Source organism: Sander lucioperca, chromosome 11, assembly GCF_008315115.2.
Source record: "Sander lucioperca isolate FBNREF2018 chromosome 11, SLUC_FBN_1.2, whole genome shotgun sequence".
Lineage (NCBI taxonomy): Eukaryota > Metazoa > Chordata > Actinopteri > Perciformes > Percidae > Sander > Sander lucioperca.
The window spans coordinates 12,110,651-12,133,626 of NC_050183.1; the positions used below are offsets into that span (position 1 = coordinate 12,110,651).

The window sequence follows — 22,976 nt, forward strand, 5'->3', positions numbered from 1 at the left end:
ATCACACTGGGGGTTTGATGTTTTGATTGGAAATCAAAGCCCAGTGATATCCACCTGTCCACCAATTAAAACATTACAATTATTTACGAATACTCAACTGAAAAATGTATTGAAATTAAAGGGGTAATGAGAATTTAGAGGAAGACAGGTTCACATTTCAAAAGATAGGTGTGGATTTGTAATGTCTATCTTAATACAACATTCACAAATGTTCCAAATGTATGTTTAAAGGTCCTATGACATGCTGCTTTTTGGATGCTTTTATATAGGCCTCAGTGGTCCCCTAATACTGTATCTGAAGTCTTTTTCCTGAAATTCAGCCTTGGTGCAGAATTACAGCCACTAGAGCCAGTCCCACAATGAGCTTTCCTTAGTATGTGCCATTTCTGTTTCTGTAGCTTTAAATGCTATTGAGGAGGAGAGAGGGGGGGCAAGGTGGAGGGTGGGGGTGTGGCCTTGACCAACTGCCATGCTTCGCTTGTTTTCAAGCCATGATGTCTCTCTCTTTCTCATGGGTGGACCAAATTCTCTGGGCAGGCAAAGCAGAGAAAGGGGAGGTAACCTTCCTCCTTATGACCTCATAAGGAGGAGATTCCAGATCGGCCCATCTGAGCTTTCATTTTCTCAAAGGCAGAGCAGGATACCCAGAGCTTGGTTTACATCTATCGCCATTTCTAGCCACTTGGGGACCATAGGCAGGCTGGGGGAACTCACATTAATGTTAAAAAACCTCATAAAGTGAAAATGTCATGCCATGGGACCTTTAATGTAATCCATTCTACTGTAAGGCAACATCAAGTAATTAAGTGATGGGGGACAAAAATCTACAGTCCACTTTTTGAGCAAAAATGTATTCTAAAGTTCAGCTGAAGCTAAATTGAGGCTTCAACAGAACAAGTTAGAACTGTGGATTATTATCCCCCTATCTCTTACATATAATTGCTCTGTATAGGTATCTGCAACAAGAGTGATGCATTTCAGACTGGTCACTGTTGAGACCCATACCTGGGACTGTCACAGTGTCTGATAGACGAGGAGACTCCTCCTCCACAGGTCCTGCTGCACTCCTCCCAGGGTGACCACAGACCCCAGCCTCCGTCCACGCCCTCCGGACGAGTCCCGTACACCACACACACCCTCTTATAGCACCACTGCAGCATAAACACACAGTGTTAGTACATGTGCTGCTTTTATATTCTTGTAAGAAGCAGGAGAACCGGTCCTAGATGAACAAAATCATCCTACCCACTCCAGCCATTATAACCCCATAATGCTTTAACTTTAAAAATAATAATGTAAGAAAAAGGTTAATTTCAGTATTTACCCCTTTCTCTATGGTGTTGGTCTGACAGATGGTTCCCTCTGCAGCGGGAATGCTGCTGGTGATACAACGGTTGCTCTTGCTCATGCACCAAAGTTCACTGCAGACTTCCTGTGTGTGTGTGTGTGTGTGTGTGTGTGTGTGTGTGTGTGGAAGTAGAATAAAAACATAGGAGAGAGAGAGAGGCACAACCTGTCAGAGTGTTTCTATATAAGCTCATTATAAAGACACAAGAGCAGACACACTCTTGTTCACCTTCCTCTCTGCTCCCTCTACAGTGATGCCTATAACACATGGGATTATGTTTTATTGTGTACATATGCTCTGACCACGTAGTATCGATAGTAATGAGTCTATAAACCTATATGCTGTTCCAGATGTCCATTGGCTCTGAACCTGGCCCCATAAAAGTTGACCATGCAATAAAGTGGATGCTATTCAGTGAAGGTATTGCAAGATGTTTCAAGTTGTCAGAGAGGCCAACTTAAAGGAGAGCCGGAGGAACACGAATTAGAAGTGAGCAGTGAGGTGAATAACTTTAATTGACACTGACACAGCTAAAAGGGAAAGATTAAGTCAGACTGGTTCCATTATAAATAAGAAATTAAAAAGCTGTAGGTACTAAATTCAAAAGGGAACTGTGCTTATTTTTGCAATCTTTTTTTCAACATCAAAGAGCCTTCATCAGGACTGCTTTATGGCACAACTGACAAAGCCTCATGGACAAGTAATGAAATGTCTTGAAAACTGAAACAGCAAGTCCTGTTGCCCCGGATTTAGGACATTAAGATATTATATGACCTAGATGGCTTAAGGAGGTTTAAAAAATATTATTATTTCTACAGTATATGATCCATTTGGAGCTACCTGCATGATTCTTTAAATACAATTCTGACGTTAGTTTAAAGCTCCACGGACTTGAGAACAAGCATTGATGAGAAGAAGTAAGCTGAAAGGTGAATGAAGAGTGTAGACAGGGCACTTACCGCATATTTACATTGTCGAGATCTAACGCCGTACTGGAAGCGGCACTGTTCGTCTGCGTCGTAGGCCTGACCCGGCGCTGTGGTGGGGTACACAAACTCCTGCTTGGGGGGGATGTTGTTCAGACAGGAGCCCATACCTGAGCTACAACACACCAAACAGAAGAGAAAAAGGATTGGGATTAAAATATACAATAACTGGCGATGTTTTCATCATTGCGTTTGTACTGAGAATATCCAAAGTAATATGTGTTTATTGAAACCCTGAACAGGCTACAGATATATGAATTGGAAGTGGATTTTCCTTCTGTCATGATCCATCTGTTACTTGAGTGTTTCTCTGACCATCAAAAATGTTACTCTGACATCCAAATATATTTTTCTTGCTCAAACCTCTAATTACCAAATTATTTGTGGTGTTGCAGATATCTGATAGGCTGACTCACTCCAGGAAGCTGGTGATGTAATCCCGGCTACAGGCGGACCAGATGAATGGGTTTGTCTTCATGGTGATGTGGTCAGCCATCAGCTTGGCGGTCTCCTGGCTGCGGGGCCCGCAGGCGTTCCCCATCCCGTCATGGTTCATCCCAAACCTAAAGCCCATGATGATATAGTGACAACACTTTGAGTGGAAAGAAAAATCACGGTGGATAACCGAGTGAGATCTAAAGAACAAACATGTTGTAGAAGTCTGATTGTCAGAGTCCTGTCTGACAAAATGAATCAAACTAACATCAAACCACAGAAAGGATATGTGACCTGAATCATAAACCCAGGGGAAATATTATTATTGACATTAAAGTGGCGAGCACCACAATGTGGTCAAAGAGACTATCAAAACTCTTTGACCATAAATATCATCAAATCTGTTCAATGGGGCTTGAATATCCTAATAGTAATTATATAATAATAAAACTGTTTTAAGTTATACAGTGTCAGTGGTCCATTTGGTGTTTTTTTCATTCATGACAGACAGTGATAACACTCACAGTAGCTGTGTTTGAGCCTGAAATATAAATGTTCTGAAAGCTTTTCATCCCTCCGCTGAGTCATGTCTGTCTTTTCATGTGGGTACCTTCCACCACAAACAGGCCTGCATTTAATCTAATGCTGCACTGTGATGTCAAAACAATTTATATGACAATTAAAAACAAATGTTAATTGTGTTGTGGCCAAAGAAACATTTTGTATATATCTGCACACTATGTCCAGTCATGTGGCTAGTAAGCTTTGTGGTCTGAGTATTTGAAAGCTACCTGTGTTAATCATTAGGAGAAAGGACCCCGAAGGATCCACCATCTGTCTTAATACTTCTCGGGGCTGTGTGCAGACATAATGCAATGTGACACTCAATTACTCTGGGCAAGTAGGATACTCCCCAAAAACAAACCTTCTCCATGATTTTCTCAGGAAAAAAGAGGGATAAAATCAGTAACCTCTCTTGATTTACTGTATTCATGACAGAAATAAAGCACACAGGCAGATACAATTGCATGTTACTAAGTGATACAGATCAGCTATACCAGGCAAATGAGTAAAACAGTTTCCAAGTCATGCAAGGGATCCAGATATAAAAAAGACAGAGGCATCTCCAGGTGCTGTACCAGCCCCACATGTAACTAATTCCACATGTTAATAGTGTGACTGAAAGAAAATATACAACTATTAGCACATTTGCAAAGGATGGAAAGGACTCATGGTGTTAGAGATTACATAAACTCTCTCTGGAGATCTGGAGGTATAATCTGAGGAGGGAGGGATCATCTCAGACCAGAACACAAGGAATGACACATGAGACACCCCTGGGATTCCTTCAGGGACATTTTGTGTTTCAGCCTCAGCTAGAGAACAACAATAACCAGGGTAGGTATTCAGTGTTTTCTGTTTGACAACACAGGGTTATGAACTTCTCCTCTACACTCTCAGTGGGTCATAGCTTAATGTGCATGATCCCTGCATTTATAATTGTGAAAACATGTCCTGAAATATTTATAACCAGTCATCCATTTTGTATACTGTTTAACAAGACTAATACCTCATTTCAGTCATTCTGTATCAGTGGGTTGAGATGGATAAACTCATTCAGGTGGCAATTTATTCAATATTTGTCAAGATGGTTCACTCTGGACCAAAGTGGTGGACCAACCAACCACCCGACTAAACAACCAACCTACCGGCTGACATCCCCAAATTCACACCGATAGTGTGGCTAAGAAATTAAAAACGCCTGAGAATGAAGTACTATATTGAACTTTTCTGCTATCTGATACCTGTCCATCAATCCTGCAGTAAAGATAAATTTGTTCACAAACACTCTGCCTGGTTAAATAAAGTTACAAACTAAATGAACTTTGAATTCACTCCTCAGGCTTTTAAGAAGCCTGTCCATTGAAAGATATATGTGTCATAAATGGATTTGTGTTGGGTTTTCAAAAAAAGAGATTAGCCTAAAAATGGCAAGTGTATTGCATATATATATTGCGTGTGTTTGACTCACGTGTGTCCTATCTCGTGGGCGATAGTGAAGGCTGTTCCCAGGCCGATGTCCTCATTGATACTGCAGCTCCTCTCTGGCTCACACATCCCTCCTACAGGAGCCAGACCTGTGTCACACACACACACACACACACACACACACACACACACACACACACACACACACACACACACACACACACACACGCACGCACGCACACATGCGCACACGTGCGCACACACACACACACACACACACACACACACACACACACACACACACACACACACACACACACACAAACACTGTTAAACCATCAGTATTACAGAAAACATACAGACTGACCTACAAAACCCTCCTAATCTCAACTTCTGTGTGAGTGATAGAGATTTAAAATGTTCAGTCTGGAGTATTCTGGCATTCTCAGCTGAATCCTATTCAGAAATATAAGTTGATTTCCTTATAATTATTTTTCCAAGTGCAGCAGTACACACTTATTCAAATACAAAACATCAACACACATAATGCACCTCTCGATTAATGAACCAAGTCATGCTTGATTTGTATCGTATTTCTTTGTGTGTGAATGAGAATATGTGTGTGTGTGTGCTCTCTGGTATGTCTGTCTTTGTACTGAGCTATTTGAGTTTCAGATCTTGAAAAAAGGACATTTCGGCTGAACCTTCAAATTTTGAGGATTAAGACTTAGTTTTAGGGTAGTTTGAGGAATTAAGTTATGGTTTAGTTTAGTGTATGGGTTGAGGTTAGGCATTTAGTCCTGAGGGTTACAGTCAGGCTTAGAGGATGAGGGAAAGCTCATTATGTCAGTGAGCATTCTCATAAGTTTAGTACAGTAAGTATAGTGTTTGTAAGGTACAAATATGTGTGCATGTGTGTGTGTGTGTGTGTGTGTGTGTGTTTGTGTGTGTGTTACCTAGAGTTTCACAGGGCTTGTTCTTTTGAATGCAGATGTCGTATCTGCAGACGGGATGGAAAATCAACCAGGCTGTTAAACTAATAATTATCTACTCACACACAAACAGATGCAGCACACTGTACATATGTCAACAGACACGTACAAACACGCTTGACATAGACATGCAGTACATTTACAGATGGTGACAGACACAGTCAGACAGTGGACAGCAGTGATAGCAGACAGATATAGACTTAAAAGAACAATAGCAGGAAATCATGGACGCTCACTGTGGTGTCATCTGTCTGGACAGTTTCCATCCTCTGCTTGATAAATCCTGTCATAAAAACCAAGTATTCTCACAAAGCCACCACCAAAACCACAAGAAATGTATCTTTCTGTACTCTTACATAAGCTTATAGCTCATTCTGTTAGGAAGAATAGGAAGGTATTTGTGGCAGCTCTGCCTGGCCCCATCCCATTCAGATGACTATGACCAAACCATGGTTGTGTTGTTTGCTGTTGCACATTCCTCAGTCAATAGCATCAGTGTTTTATCTTCTTAATATGCATCTACCACTGTTGTCTCTGTTTTCCTCCAGCAGTATCAGTATCTCGTCTTCTCCATTTTCTCTGGGCTGCTTTCTTCAAAAAATTCATAAATCTGTCATTGTCTCTCACTCCCTCTTAAAATCTCTCTTTTACTTTTTCTTTCCAGATGCTGAGCAGAGCAGCCCCAGCTATCGTCACCTCAGACAGGACAAGATACAGCCCAACTCTCTTGGACTTGGCTTAATGAAAACCTATGAGGATAGGGGCTGGGAATGTAAAAATTCAGCTCAGATGAAACACTGTTTTAACCCTTTTATGAACAGGGAAACAGACTAAACATTTTCATTTACAAGAATTTGCAGTAGGAGGGTTAGGTTGTTGTACATATACGTTAACCCAGTACAGCTACTTGCCTTGCACCCACACTTTGTGACAAAAACCCTTTTTGTTTTGGCTTCACAAAATGTCTTCATTCTAAATTACCTTTATTTCTGGAAAGCTCCAGAACAGAGTTATAGTCTTAATTATGTCTTACTCCTGTGAGAAAGGTTTGTCTGTTTGTATTTCTGACCTGGTAATAAGCACAGCAGTGTCATGGTGAGCGATCCCGTTGTCTGGTATGGCGTTACCGTAGCTGCTGCGGTGCTGGATGTTTTTCTGCCACTTACAGAAGCTGTCTAAAGACTTCCCTGCATGGTGGTTGATCTCTAGTGTTGGCTGGAAGAGAGACAAGAGAGGTAATACAGAGTCAAAAGCAAATTGGTAAAATAAACATACATACTTAAATTTTAAAACACAACAAAAATGGATATATTACAACTGCAGAAATTTTATATTTATGCAAAGATACTTAATTCAATAATACTGTATAGGTTATGTGGGTTATTACAGTGTTAACAAAAGGAAAGATTGTAACAATCAGATGTGAGGCCCAACTATTCTATGAACCCAGCCCCAGTCTCCTTGTATTACAGTGTTTTAAGCTTGTTTTGAAACACATTTGTCTCCAAAATGTCAACTTTACATGAGCTAAGAAAAGCCTTTTTTTCAGCTTCGTGACACTACATTTATCAGATAATCAAACAGGTTTTTAAATGGTTTATTTAGCGCAACGAGTAGTTTACTTTGTCAATACATAAGAACACTTAATTTGATATCAGCCAATGTCGAGATATGTGGTTTTCACTGGATAGCAACTTCATTAGCCTGTAATTTATGTCATCCATGGTGTTACAACATTTGGATTCTTAAGAAACCTCCCTCCACTCTATCAAAAAAGCAAATGTGGAAGCAGGATTAGAGTGGCGGCACTTTCTAGTATTATGAGAGTGCAGAGAGCAGAAGGAGAGGCCACAGCTGGCGAGAACCCGTAACCCAGGAATGTATGTGGTGACATAACTAGTAATTGTCTCATCCCACAGTCCCTCATTTCTGGGCCCACTGCTGGCCAGATTTTATTTTCCAGGGGCAGCTTGCCATTTACAGACCTGGAAACGAGCAGCAGAACCACACGCCGAGACTACTCTCGATCCTGTCCCGACCTCAACTTCAACGGTCCATGGAGAAAGAATAACAACACTACAACTGCCCACTGCTAATGATCCTAACATTTACTTCTTTCCTCTGTCAGACGACGAACACATCCCAGCGGTAAATTGTGGGGCTAATTTTAAAGCAGTATGAACATTATGAATCATAAATGTTCCCTAATAAGACAGCTATGGAGGAAACCTCAAAGCCACAATGTAATACCCCTTTAATTCAGTATGATTCATCTGTCAGATTGCTAGAAGGTCAACATTACGATGGAGCCGGCCGCACCGTCTCACCACATGCTGTTAATGGCGGGCTAATAAGGTCAGTTACTTGGTGGCCAGGTGGCCCAGTCATCTCCTGTGCTATGATGGAAAGGTCATGCACTTTTTATGAGGTGAACCCTGCCTTGTGGTGAGGTGTGGATTCTAACTCTGAGCCCTTTCTAACCTCCGCTCACTCCCTTATATCATGCAACAACAGTCTACATCCATGCTAACAGCTCTGTGAGGCTGTGCACAGCAATGTTTCGAGCTAAATGCTGGCGTCAGTATGCTAACAATGACAATTCTAATATGTTGATGTTTAGTAGGCATAATGTTTTCGTTGTTCACCTTAATATAGTGTGTTGGCATTCTAACATTTGCTAATTAGTAGTGGTGTCAACAATAATCGATTCGGCAATGCATCGCAATGCAGGGCATGCATGATTCAGCATCGATGCGGCAAAGTACCATAATCGATTATGTCACTAAAACCTGCCACACTAAAATCAAGCACGTTGGCAATACAACTAACTTCACGAACCATGTTGATCGTTGGCATCCTGAGTTGGCTTCAACAACAACAAATCATCACTCATTCAAAGCACTGAAAGCAGTGATTTATGTTTTCTTTTTCAGGTTTGAAAATGCCATATCCAATACCCTGTACCATTCAATTTTATTTTATTTAATGGCATTTATGTCAAAGATACAGGAGAGTGAAAATACACACATAGCAGCCAATAAAATCTGTTGTTCAATATCTGACTGCTTGTATTGCCTCATGACTGATGAAAAATTTGCCTTGTTGTGTGCAGTAGAATTTTGATGCATCGCAATGCATCGTAGAATCGAATTGAATCGAATCGTTACCTGGTGAATCGTAATCGAATCGAATTGTGATGGCAGTGCCAATGCACACCCCTACTAATTAGCACCAAACACAAAGTACAATTGAGGCTGATGGGAACGTCATTAGGTATTTAGTCATAAATCAATCAATCAGTATTAAATGGTCGTACAAAATAAAAAGTCACCAAAGTTGTAACCATTCATCCCGGGGACAACATGAATGTCTATACCAAGTCAACCTCATGGTGGTGCTAGAGAAACAGTCAGAGGATCAAGTCAGGAGGATTTATTGTCTGGGGACCATGAATGTCTGTATAAAAGTGTATGGCAATCCATCTAACAGTTTTTGAGGACCAAATTAGGGGACCAAGTGACCCGACCAAAATTGCTACGTTGCTGGCGTGGCTAGAGAAAATTGGTAAAATGACAAACCAGAACTTGAGGAATCTGGTGAATTTGGATCCTGAGGGTGTTCACTTGGGCCTTAGATTTAGATGCTGATGTTTTTCGCATCAGTGTCTAAATCTAACTTCAAGCTTTTCTACACCCTGGATGTGTGTCATAGTAATGGTCAGAGAGGTCACTGTTCACCACAGCAACCAGATGGACAGTCACAAAACTGCTCTGTTTGATGGACAGAGTACAAAACCCCCCTCATATCCTGACTTTTCCGTCCTCACCCATCTCCCTCTTCCTCGCTTCCTTACAGCCTCTCATCTCTTTCAATACAGCCACCATTCACAAGACCCACTTTCACACTAAGAGGTGATGGTGGAGGAAAAGCCAATAATTTGAAAACAACAAAAAGCTCATAGATGCTGTTCAGGGAAGGGTTTTGTGCAGTCTGGACAGAGAGGTAAGTAGTAGTAGTTGACAAAGTTTATTTACCTGGTCTTCCATTAGCAGGATGAGCCGTGTCACCACAATGTTGACTGCATTCCCCAGGCTAGAATCCTGGAACAGTTTGGCAACCTGACCTCCAGGGAAACAAGAAAAGACCAGTCTTAAAAACAGCTGATACACCAGTTGAGCACATAACACTAGAGCTCAGACAACACTAGAAATAGGCACAGGAGTAATCCATCATAAATTAAAATGTGTAATGGCCCAGAGAAGTCCCAGAGAAGAAAAGCCTAGTATTGAAAACTGATGAAAAAATTGTAAAAAAAAAAATAAAGTAAAAAAAGAAAAGCTGATTCAGCATGTTTTTGCTATGATTTTCCTGTTCAGATACCAGCCCTAGTGCATTGTCTGTGAATAACAACTATTGGATTAATTTGTGTAGCGACAGCTAAGTGAAGGCATCCCTGTTTTGTACCCCTACCAAGATCAATTTTAAGTTTTAATCAAACACTTATCTACGAGACAGACTAGTCTAAGAATCTTAAAGGAGCTGTAAAGTCAGTGCACTACAAGTGGCAATGATTATTAAAGAGTGAAAGCACCAACAGTAATAAAAAAAGACCAGAGTTAAAACCACTACTAGCTCTAAAGCTCTACTCAGACATTTGTCATTACTGGTGTCTGGTGTAATTTGGCCCACTTTGCTCAACACCACTAAAGAGACGCTGCTGGTTTCTGTAATTCTGTAACACTCCGGATGCAACCTGCTTTGTAACAATGGCAGCTGACCAACCCTTTATTAAATACATTCCTAACACGTGTGTGTATAGGTTTAAAGTGATTAACTGTGTGTGAAAAGATCAGCATTGACAAGAAACAGTGCAGATGATGACATACAACCTAAGCCTGTCTGACTAAGACATGTGGCCTCCACTAGGAGAAATTAAAAAAGGTCTAGGCATTTGTTTTTCTTTCTGTCACAAAGCATTATTCATGCAACTACATAAGCCTAAATCTAATTTATTTCAACTTAATATAGGTTTTTGACACATCATTATATAAACAAGTTTATGTCTATCTAATCCTTGGCGTTAGAGTAGCACTGAATCTTATTCCTGTCACTGTAGACGTTTCTATTCTTTAATGTCTTCTAAAATGTTTCTTAGTTGACTCCAAGCTCCAGGTAGTTGGATTGCTGGTGAAAGCTTAGAAAAGCTGAACTATACAAAAACAAAATATCATATTGGCATGAAGCTTTTCATAATTCTGTTATTTATTCATCAAGAATAACTCAAATGACTCCAATGGCTTTTTAATGCATTGTGCATTTGCATCTTTTGTGTTGTGAAACTTACAATATTCATGACAGCCAGGATGTACTGCTCGATGTCCCTGCGACCATGGTAACCCACCATCATCTTGTCGGCTACCACCAGCGTCTCCACGTAGCGCTCCCGGCTAACTGAACGCTTCAGAGGCAGCTGGCCGCGCCCGACATGATGAGGAGGCGTCTTCAGAGTTCGTTGCCACCATGACGCACCTTTCATTGGCTTCTCATCTGAGGAAGATCAACCACACCCACACACACACACACACACACACACACACTGACGTTTTGATGGGATATAGTGAAAAGAAACCCACAAAAGCCCAACAGCAGGTAAGCCAATTATACGTACAGAATTTCTCACTGTACATTTTGCATCAAGACATGTATGATGATCTGAAACACTTTATCAACCAGAATGATGCCTGTCCTGCACACACTTTCCATGGATATAGAGCAGGATAAAAGCACAGCATTACAAAGTTGGAATTTAAAAAAAAAAAAAACTTTTATTATGTCAAAAATATGTTTTTCTGAACATACTTTTGCTTTTTCAGCAACACCCTGCAACACAGACTCAGTCACACCCAATCACATCTGGGAACTGAGACACAACCACAATCTTCTGCTGCTGGCTGCTACGTAAGTCAGCCTGGGGCCGTTAACTCCTCCAGTCTGGACCAAACTGCTGCTACTAAAAAGACCAGAATATCTCTCCTCTCACCAATGACTCCACAGGATTGGCCCTTGTACTGATGGCGGAGCGACGACCGCTTGTAAACCACATGGGGGCGCCCCTCTGCTCTCTCCCCCCTCTCCTGCCTGGTCTGGTTATCTGGTGAGACAAGGGGTTCAATCAGGTACTCCTCTCCCCCTGCAACAATCACCCCCTGCTGCAGAGAGACAGATACATAGAACAGAATAGAACAGAATAAAATAGAATAGAACAGGAATCATTGCTTTCATGGTAGAAATATTACAAACATCACATTACACAGTTGGTTGAATATTTACTAAACATGTCAATAAATGAAATAAAAACAGCCACTGATACAGATCATCCCAAATGCTTCATCAGTTACATGACTACAATTAATGACTTATACGCTTCATATTGACAAAGAAGAATGAGCAACGAAGCAGGCAGGGTAAGTTAAGGTGAGGCAGAACTGAATCAGAGGCCCTCTGAGGGATCCTGGTGTTATGGGTCAGAAAACTGACAGCTGGAGAGGACGAGACTTCATTCATTCACAACCTCTGAGATTCCAATGCAGCTGATTTTGAGCTCAGTGTTTAGTGTTGTTGCAGTTTTTGCCCTCCATTTATGACCACTGTCTACCTAGTTTATTTTAGAGGAATCACTTGTCAGTATAGATCAAGGAACACCATATTAGTAAACAAAAAAAAGATTCAGGAGTTAGATACAGCTCATGTGCAAGATGTCGACTCCACAGTGAGCCTCTTTTGTTCCACAGAAGCAAGAGTCACTGACTTTTCATTTTTAGTCACAATACCAAACAAATAAACATCATGAAGAAATAACACAAGCACAAAAGAGAGAGACCAAGGCAGATTGATATTTTGAACATAATCTTAATTTAAATTTCTTTTTTAAATAACTTGCAATTTAATATATTGTACATTTTCCTTGTTTACAGTAGCATTTGTAGCTTCATCTACAGGTTACATTTGCTGATTACGATATAAGCAGCTACAAAGTCTTTAGTGAGAAATAATACATTCAACTCTTTGGGATAAACATGGACATAAAGGTACAATAATATGCCACATGTCATTTTTAGGACTATGATTCAGTCTAGGTTCAACCCAGACTATCCAACAATTGTTCAGTGATGAAATTATAACACTCCTTTTATAATTAAAGATACTTTTATATTACAGATACAAGCCTAACATTATCATCATATGGCTTTGTGCTCAGACAGTCCCCCTATAAACACTGTCCTCTTCACAGGGTCCTCTGTCAGACCCATCTGAGAAGAGGATCCCACAGAACTGACACACACAGACAAACACACGTGAGAGCATGAAAGAGTGAATGAGAGCGAGAAAAATGAGAGAGTGAGACAGAGAGCGATACACTAACACTTCCTTTGAATCTGCTCAGATGTGTTGGCCCCGACTCACTGCGGCAGCTTTCAAAATGCCTTTAATCCCATAATATAGTTAGTGATGCTCCCCTGGACACCGCCCGCTCGCTGGTGAATGTGCCCATGCTGGTCTGACCAACAGTAATTACGTGTGCTGCTTATTAACGCTTTGTGAACACATCTAATCCTCAGCTGTGTATACAACTGTTATTGTGGAGCCTGCTGTTTTGTAGAGGATACACAGATACACAGTGCTGTGAATGCAAGGAATAGATTTCAGCCAACAAAATGATGCATCACAATTAGGTGATCCAGTCCAGTGATTCAGAAGGGGCACTACCTTTGATCTTTTAGTTTGGGGCATTAACAAACTGATGACTTCATGGAGAGTGGGAAATAAATGAATGGAATTAGAGCTTTATTAAGTGGTAAACAAGACCACTTTGTAAAACTGTTAACATTTACAGAAGATTAAAGGACCAGCTATTTTTTCTTAAAGCACTGCTTCCCATAACCTGCCTTCTTGACCACAGCTTCAGTTAATAACCTCCTATATTTCCTTGACTGCCTTTAAACAGCCCCAAGGGAGCATGCTGGAACTTGATGCATTGTGGGTTATAGGTAGAGTTTATCCAAACTTCAAACAAAGTGCTAAAGGTGCTGAGCTGTCTAACAGCACCCCCACACCCTTCCCAGGTCTGAATAGGTGGGCTGCTTCAGACAATTTTTGTAACATTCTCAAACCAACAATCTAAAAATAACGCCTATTTAACATAGCGATTGACAAGGTCTGCAGAGCTGAGAAAGTAATCAGGGTTTGCACTTCTCTCTCTGGCTGTCTTTTCTCTTCCTTCACGCACTGAGTGGAACAACATTGATGTCTTTGAGGAGAGACTCTCTGAAAGTGTGCTAAATATCCACATTTGTACAATTCATTGAGTTTTGCCTCTCTCTCTATGATGACCACAATGTGGCCTTTTGAGGCAGGTATAAAAACGTCTGTTCATACAACCTTGTTTGATTCATACACGTTCAAAAAGTGTTCACATTAAAATCCAAGTCATGGGGAACTCATTTTTTTGTAAAAACTCTAATATATCCGACCTCGCCATCTTTCAAGATAATTAAACTCTAATATTAGAGTTTCTTATTGTCAATGTACAGTATTTTTAATCTTCACCAGACGGACTCTTGAACAGTCTTGAATGAGGAAGTCTTTCTCACTCCATCCCATTTGGTGTGTTGTTCACAAACCCTTAAGAGAACAATGGTGATAGTACTGGATTTCTTTTAGCTGTAGTGCATTATAATTTATGTATCCCTGATTGTTAAATATGCTGGTGCAAATTTGTAAGTCTTAAGTAGTTGCACTGGAGATGTATTTACATATCATAACATATCATGTCTTCTACACTTGGTTAACTATCTGTAGGGATAGAAAAATATAAGAAAAATAAATAAAGCACCTTTTTAGGACAAATCTTTCCTTTCAGATTAGGTGATTTCATTTAAGGTAATTTTGATTTTTATTGTAATAAATGTAATGTAATAAAATTAATATATATTAGTAATTATTTGATATCAAGCATTGCTGATCCCTCATTTGCTGAGCCAGTGCTGCTGCTGCTGCTGCTGACCTCACTCAGTGTATTAGATGTGGATTAGACTTACCAGGCCGTTACAGTTGCTCAGGGCCACTTTGCTGGAGTGCGGCTGATCTTGGAGGTGTCCAACATAGTGGCAGTGGGGAGAGTAAGGATGACTCCAGGCCAATCGGCCTTTCTTCCAGTATTCCACTCTGAACTGCCGAGACAGCAGGCCTCCCTGCAGCGTTAGGTTCAGCAGGAAGTTGTTACGTGACGTGGACAGCTGGTAGAAGAGCTAAAAGATAGGAAAAAAAGAGAGTTAGGTTTAAAAATGCTATAGGATCAGTATATTAGAGAGTAATGTACGTGTGTAAATGTAAGACAAATAGAGACTCAAAAGAAGAATGAAAAATAATGGAAAACAATTTCAAAAAGCATCATACAGAGTCAGGCAGTCTTTCTTCAGTGCTGCGTTTCCTTCTGTGGTGTTGCGGCATTTCTGCATCCAGCGCCTGGCCATTAGGTCCTACACGTACTGGGATGGCAATCTCATATTGGCCTAGACTGGACAGGAAAGCAGCTAGAGGGAGAGAAATAAAGAAGGCATACAACCAAAATCAGAGTTTAACCTAATAAAGCAAAAAGTCAGCTTGATCTAACTGACTCTAATTAAAAACAGTTGAGGATTTGGGAGCTGCTTATTTTGAATAATGCTATGGGACTTTTTATTGAGAGAGTAACCCAGTTGGCAAAGAGAAACTTGCAGACTTTTTGGCCCATTACTGACAAGGTCCCTTCACTCCAAGAACCCCCTCCCGCATGAGGCCAAAGGGATGTTGCCATGGTTACCCTGAAACTGTATACTTCCTGTCTGTCCCAGTCTGTGCCGGGGCCTGGTGGAGATTTATTGTCCAAACACACACAGCTCCAAACAGCCAACGTCAGCTAACTAACGGGGAAAGGTCTTTGGCCTCAGTTGGTGGAGTCGCAACTCCTTCCCACACAGAGTAAATACCCAGAGATCAGAGTTCCCTGGTACAGACTTGGAGAGCTCTGTACCGGGAAAAACCACTCTGTATGCAGTGGATAGGTCTGACGTAAATAAACAGCAAGCACAATTACAAATGCTGCCTTCTCATGGAACTCGTGAGGTTGTACTGTATTTTCGACATGGGAAGTTTAATACGAAATATGCTTGGCGTTCAAGTGGTTTCAGTCATGAGAACAAAAATGGACAGTAGCCTTGTTCCCTTTTCAAAAATGGTGAATGACTCAGCATTTTTAACATTTTAATTTCATGTTTGATTTTCTTCCCTCGCTAATTATGTGCACAGCTATACTGTGAGCAAAACACACTTCCCGTGAGGGTTCGAGAAGGTGGGATTGCCTGTAAAGTTTTTACTGGAACTAATTGTGAAACTGTGAGAATCGTACTGGAACAAAAACAGACAATTCAAGGATTGTGGTTACAAATCATGAAAAGATGTATACTGTCACAATGACCGTTAATCTTTTTCTGCACTTTTTCCCCTGCTTTTCTTCATTATCTGACCTACACACCCTCCGGCACACCTGCTCCCAAATCCCTCATTAGCTGTCCTTAAGCTATATTACTACCAGATTGTCTATTGTGCTATCCCTGCCGTAATGTCCAAGCCTTTTTTGTCCCCTGCCTGCTTATGCTCTTTTTGACTTGGTTGCCTGTTCTGTAGTAAAACCCTGTTCTGATCAACAGCCTAGTAAACCTAGCTTTAGCGTTTAGCTTACCTTTTCTGGCTTTGAGTGGTGTCTTTAAGTCTTCACTTTGTATCACTGAGCCATTACACACTGAATTACTAAGGTAACAAAAAAAATCATAAAGAATTATTAAAAAATTAACAAATTCACTCTCAAATGTCTTATCGTTATCTGCCTAAGAAAACATTAAACTGTGCCAGTAGTGGGTGCTACTAGGAACAAAATGTTAAACTGAAACTAACTTATAGTGGCAGAATATACAATCATGATAATTGATTTTTGGTTAGGCCTACATGAGTGCAAAAAAACTACACAACAAGCAGTGTGATGTATCATTGCCTTCTAGGCAAGACCCGCCATTGCATTCACACACTAATATTGGCCAGGCGTCCATGCTTACGCAAGGTAACATAACCCAATTTGTTCAGGTCCTATCCCCTGACCAATCGGCTATCCTAACCTTAACCAGTCGAGGTCAATGCCTAACCCCAACCAATCGAGCTACTTCATAGGGCGGGACTTGCCTAGAAGTTACGTGGGATCCATAATAACGCCTCATTGCCTTGTAAAGTTAGCTCACGCTAATGTGTTAGCTAACATTTGCCTATTTACACATTCAGATGATATGGATAAACATTAGTATTCATTTGGAGCTGTGTTTCTGGTCACCTGTATACATCCAATATACAGTCTTTTTTTTTTAGCTGTTCTGGTCTCCACCAACTCCTGGAAAAATTGTGTATAGCTTTAGTATTTAGAATGCATTACTCTCAACGACCATCAACTAACTGCTAATCGCTAATTTGTTTTTCATTTGGCAGGCACTGAAAAGATAATGTTAGTATGGTTACTACCTATTCTTTTCATAATAAATTAATTAGTTTCAGTGTTTCCCACACACAGACTAATTTGAGGCGGTACGCCATACAATCAACACCAGGCGGCCGCCACATATTGCGTTTCGTTATTATTATTTTTTTTAACGCTATTTAAAACATGCAGCGTATTCGTTCAGCTGCATTTCCTTTCCCTGCTCTCCTCCGTCTCTCTGTCACTCACGCGTCTCTCACTCACACACACAGATACACACACACAGCCCCTCCCTCCGTGCACACAGCATCTGTCGCCATCAAAACGAGAGAAAGACGGATGGCGAAATTCACAAGTTCACGAAAGGTTGGTATCTCGTGAACACCTTTACACAATCACACATTAAAAAGTGCTATAACATATTTCATATTCTGAATACAATGTGGTCAGTGTGTTAATGAAGGGAGTCCCGACCCGACAAACAAGCGATTGCGCCTGCTTTAGAAAGTTAACTAGTCATAAGTTTGCAGTAAAATGCAGTTGGGTTGTCGAGGTCAAAACACTATGTAGCAGCTGTGAATCAAATAAACGTATTATAAATAATTCAATCCAGATGAGTATTGAAAAGTATTTTCTGCGAAAAAAAGGCACGTGTTGAGGATGAGGACCAGCCTGAACCGGAGGTATCAGTCTGAAACAGAGCTGAACAGTCCGACCAGTGTAATTAATTATGTTATTAATTTGTTTACAATATTTTCAGGCTTCAACCAGTGCTGCTCAAGCAGAAAGACAGGGCCAGGGAGAGAAAGAGATAGATTTGTTAGGCATTGACGAAAGAGTAGGAAAGGAGGACAGCATCCAACAGCGTGTCCTCCTCAGTTTTTGATACTTGATTGCTACGAAAATAAGTATTCCCCCCCGCGCGCGCGCGCGCCACAAATTGCTTTCTAATCTGTGGGAAACACTGTGTTTATTATAATAAAATTATAAATTGGTTGTATTTGATTGTTTACTCAAAAAAAATAGGTAATAAAAATAGACTAAATAGACTTAAAAAGTCGTCAGATCAATCATCAAATTACTAGTTCAAAAGGCCTAAAATGGACACTTAAAGGCATCGCATTACCTTCCAAAGAGTCTGAGCTGCTTCCCACAACACATCCATTCTGCTCTCACAAACTACAGCAAGTAATCTGGCAGGTGGTATTACCATTAAAGCAAAGGAAAAGCTCCTGGAGAGAAAATGACGGGAGGGTGTTAATGAAGTACAAACCTCCAAGAAAGAAATAATGAGACCTCACACAGAATAAACTGTAGACTTATGAAAAGCAGTAAAACAAATTAGCATGTAGTTTGGAGTAAAGGTTTAAGCGGAAGTGTTTAATGGGTAGCAAATTGAGCCCACAGCGCCCTTGCAAAATATGTTCATCGACTGATTCAGTACTTCAAAATGTTAAGTAGACATCAAAGCAAAGAGCAAACTGACAGTGGAAACATGTTTTCTAAATTTAACAGCAGACACTCCCTGGCTAAAAGGCTTTCATACAGAAGCGTCTGTGCCGATAAATACACCCATCCACCCATGCGCAGGGCATCACCCTGGTTTCTCTTATCACCAAATGAAAATAGTGGAAGGAAATACTCTGGATGGAAACTGTCCCTCCCTCCATCCCAGACACACCTTCATGGCACCTCAGGCCAAAACGCTACTCCGCCTCGTTTGCAACAATTAATACAAGAGGAGGAAAACCTGTTCTTATTCATTATTAACTACAAGAGAAAAAAATGGTGGAAGAAATGCTTGTCTTTAGATCATAACCTTGTTAGAAGTGTTTTTAGTGCCTCTCCTGTGTTACTCCTGGATGCAGTCTGGGTGACACACAGTAAAGTGATACATACACCATATGGCCAAAGGTATGTAGACACCCTTTGCCAACATACTTTTGTGTCATTTTGGTCTAATGCTAGGAGCTTCCAGGTGACAATGTGGCGGGGATAGACGCACCTTTCAGGAGGCTGCACCTTTAATGTTTACAATTGAACCTGATCAGGTCCTTATTTTAAATTAGTCCTCGCTATTCTTGCACTTCCAAAGACTGTGGCGCACGTGGGTAGACAACTTAGAAGTACTTAAAACTCACTGTACCAAAAGGAAACCTAAAGTTGCTAATGCTACTAAGCAATTCTATGGAAGACATGAGCAGCTACCAAGATGAGGACTGTGCTACGCAAAATCTATTATGGACAATAGTGTGCTTCCATCTTTGCGGCAACAGTATGAGGATAACCCTTTTCGTCTCAACATAACAATGTCCCTGTGCACTGCACATACCGAAATGGTTTTCCCAGTTTGGTGTGGAAGAATTTGATTGGCCTTCACAGAGCCAGGACCTCAACCCCATCCAACACCTTTGAGATGAACTGGAATGCCGACTGTAAGCTGGGCCCCATCGTCCAAAATCAGTGGCCGAACTCACAAGTGCTCTTGTGACTGAATGAGAGCAAATCCCTGCAGCCAGGTTATAAAATCTTAACATCAAACATATCATCACCTTATATAGATGTCATGGTCCACTTGTTGCCTATTTACACATCCAGCAGCCACAAAGCAACACGTGCTTTCATTTAGCATTGTCGTTCTGTCAACCGGGTGACTGTCTTTTAGCTTCATTAGTCGGTCTCCACCAACTTCTGAGAATAATATCTGGCTCTTTAGCTGCTATATGCTCCGCTATGTTCACCAGCTAGTCTGTCTGCTGTTTTGTGCTTAGCAGGTCATGTTTATTTTATTATTTTGAATACACAGTTGCCTGATGTGGTTGGAAGCAAGGTTAATTGAGAGCAGAGTTTCGGATTTCAAACAATGAGCTAAAAAAAGCTAAAATACTCCATAAAGCTGAAAACATTGCAGTTCTATCATTAGGAATAACTCCCTTTACATTACATGTAGTCATTCGATCCATTGTTAATATCAGAATTAAGCAGTGCAGCTTTAAAGTCTAATCTGTCTGTACCTGTGGAAAACAGTCTCTGAAGGAATAGCCATGTCAGGGTTTGAGGGGTGGGTTATTTAAAGGAAGCAGCGAGGCAGACTATTGGAGACAGATGGCTGCGAGGGGTCAGAGGTTAAGTTTAGGAATTACACAATCACAGCCTTGTTCAGGGTGATGAGACACAGACACTCAGGGATTTTGTCTTTGCCTTCAGGGAAATTTCAGTCGCTCAAGATTCAGTGTGTATGTGAGAGAGACTGTGTGACAAGAGGTGAGGGGGGTGGGCACGTGCAACAGCTACATGATTTGTGGAAGCAGAGTTCAAGTTCAGCAGCACAGACCTGCAGACCTGGGGTCCGTTTCAGAAAGCGGGTTTAGTGAAAACTCTGAGTTTGTTAACCCTGAGATGAGGGGAAACTCTGGGTTTTCTGCTTCAGAAAGGGAGGTTAATCAAACCTGAGTGAGAGGGGTAACTCCAGCCCGTTTCAGAAAGAGAGGTAACTTAACCTCAGAGTCAGTTACTATGGTAACTGAGCCTGTGAACCTAACCTGGTCAGGAGCAGGTTTTCTTCAATAAACCTCGAATTTCTCTCAGTCTCCTCCCTCTGACACAGCGCTCTTTCATTTCCTCATTAATTCATTCAGTCTGTAGCAAGCGCATTTTAGCGCCGTTTGTTATCTGCATGAATAAAAAAACAGGGTTCGTTTATGAACTGTGTTAGGCAGACTATAAAACGTTTTCATTCTCAAAACATGGCATTTCCTTTTGTCGACGATCCTGTTGATGAAGAAGCTGTATTACTTTGCAGGGAGTTAAACATACGTCAGGAGATGATATTGAGGCCAGGACCATTTTCATTTCCAGATACTAGCCTGCCTATTTGAGCGGTATCGTTTTTCTTCCCAGTCTATCAGTTATGTAGCCTACATCACCTTATCCGTCCTCATATCACTAACGTCACCCATCATGGACATGCTCTTACATCCCAGCAGATTCTTTGTGTCGCATTACGTTTTTTTGCAAATGGCAGTTTTCTTTACAACATTGGTGATGCGGAGCATTTTAGTAAAGCCACTGTATAGCAAAGCGCCGTCAGAAGAATGTGACTCGCTCTGAAACGTGTTTTAAACGTTTTTTGTAGTGTTCCCTGGACACAAACCAGTAAGAGCCATTAAACAGGAGTTCCACAGTATTGCAGGTGAATGATGTAAACCCTTTGAAATAAAAGATTATGAATTATAATTCTGTTAATGATGGTGCTGCAGCCTCAGAATGGCATTAGTAGGCCTAGGACTTTTTCGCCCGCATGATTGCACCTAAATGAAATAGATTATAGGTTCAATACCATTTCACCAGCAATATTATACTTATGATTAAATATAATATTAATACATTATATTGGAACGCATTTACTCTAGCAGCAATTTTATCCCACGCAAATTCTCGCTCTTTTGCTGTGTTGCTTTTTTAACAAAATATATACTTAATCTTCAACCAGCAGTCCTGACCTCAACCCCATTGAACACTTGTGGGATCAGCTTGGGCGTGCTGTTCGTGCCAGAGTGACCAACACAACCACGTTGGCTGACTTGCGACAAATGCTGGTTGAAGAATGGGATGCCATCCCACAGCAGTGTGTGACCAGGCTGGTGACCAGCATGAGGAGGAGTTGCCAGGCTGTTGTGGCTGTGTATGGTTCTTCCACACGCTACTGAGGCTCCTGTTTGTGAAATGAATAAATTGTTAAATTGCCAATATGTCTTGTTTTTTCAAACTCCAATCATCCAATCCACCAAACACCAAACGAGTCAATGGCAGAATAAGCTGTTTGGCAGAGAAGATTTGGCAAATTTTTCATGGGTGCAACCCACATACTCAGCACTGCTGCTCATCCCACAAATGCATGTTCCTTACAAATGGGGCACCATTTGAAAGGGAATTAAACAGGCTTTCCAACGGTATAAGATTTATTGCCAAAAGCATTGTTACCACAGAGAAATAATCTACCAAACACAAATGTCCTTACTTTTTGTGCTAAATTTATGTTCAAACTCGCTGTATGTGCGCATGAGAATTTCCGCCAACCAGTGTGTTTTTGGTTGTTACCATGGTGAATCGTAGTATCATGGCTTCATTCATGCTGCCTTTTTATAGTGGTGGGGCATGCGCTTAACTCTGAGTGAACCTACTCTGAGTTGATTGAACCAACTCAAATCAGCTATTCTGGAACCGAAAACTCAGAGTTTCCCATCACAGGGTAAATCAACTCAGAGTTCAGGGTTAGACTCAGAGTTTGTTAAACTTCCTTCCAGAAACGGGCCCCTGGAGTGTTCCTCAGCCAGACAGACAGCCTGGTAAGAACTGAAACATTTTCTACGGTTCATTTCACATAACATTTTCTCATCTGAGAACTGTGCATGGGAATTATACATAAAAACAATTACAGTAACTATAGAACACATGTTAATCCTTAAATTACAATTAAAGTATAAATTAAATTTAAAAAGGGTATTTATTCTTAATTTATAAACATGTGTAGCATTGTAAAGTTTTTTTTACTGAAATGAAAAACAGATTTCACTCTGGGCGCCTCAACAATAAAATACATTAAAGTACTGTTGCTCTCAAGACACTGAAAATAATCAAAGCAACCCACAGTATAAATCCAAGAT

The 22,976-nt window shown here is 40.8% G+C and overlaps 1 protein-coding gene across 2 annotated transcripts in view; it reads right to left on the bottom strand.

Moving 5' to 3' along the window:
* Positions 1 to 22,976, bottom strand: part of adamts10 (ADAM metallopeptidase with thrombospondin type 1 motif, 10) — a 56,898-nt gene that overhangs the window by 23,363 nt on the left and 10,559 nt on the right. For both annotated transcript variants that reach the window (XM_031308461.2, XM_031308462.2), the window contains exons 3-14: positions 15,207 to 15,343; positions 14,849 to 15,058; positions 11,791 to 11,959; positions 11,095 to 11,297; positions 9,785 to 9,868; positions 6,820 to 6,965; positions 5,715 to 5,758; positions 4,802 to 4,907; positions 2,751 to 2,897; positions 2,308 to 2,449; positions 1,325 to 1,432; positions 1,006 to 1,151 (exon numbers count right to left, since the gene is read on the bottom strand). In XM_031308461.2, coding sequence (XP_031164321.1) covers positions 1,006 to 1,151; positions 1,325 to 1,432; positions 2,308 to 2,449; positions 2,751 to 2,897; positions 4,802 to 4,907; positions 5,715 to 5,758; positions 6,820 to 6,965; positions 9,785 to 9,868; positions 11,095 to 11,297; positions 11,791 to 11,959; positions 14,849 to 15,058; positions 15,207 to 15,343 — 1,642 coding nt within the window. The remainder of the gene's footprint in view (positions 1 to 1,005; positions 1,152 to 1,324; positions 1,433 to 2,307; positions 2,450 to 2,750; positions 2,898 to 4,801; positions 4,908 to 5,714; positions 5,759 to 6,819; positions 6,966 to 9,784; positions 9,869 to 11,094; positions 11,298 to 11,790; positions 11,960 to 14,848; positions 15,059 to 15,206; positions 15,344 to 22,976) is intronic.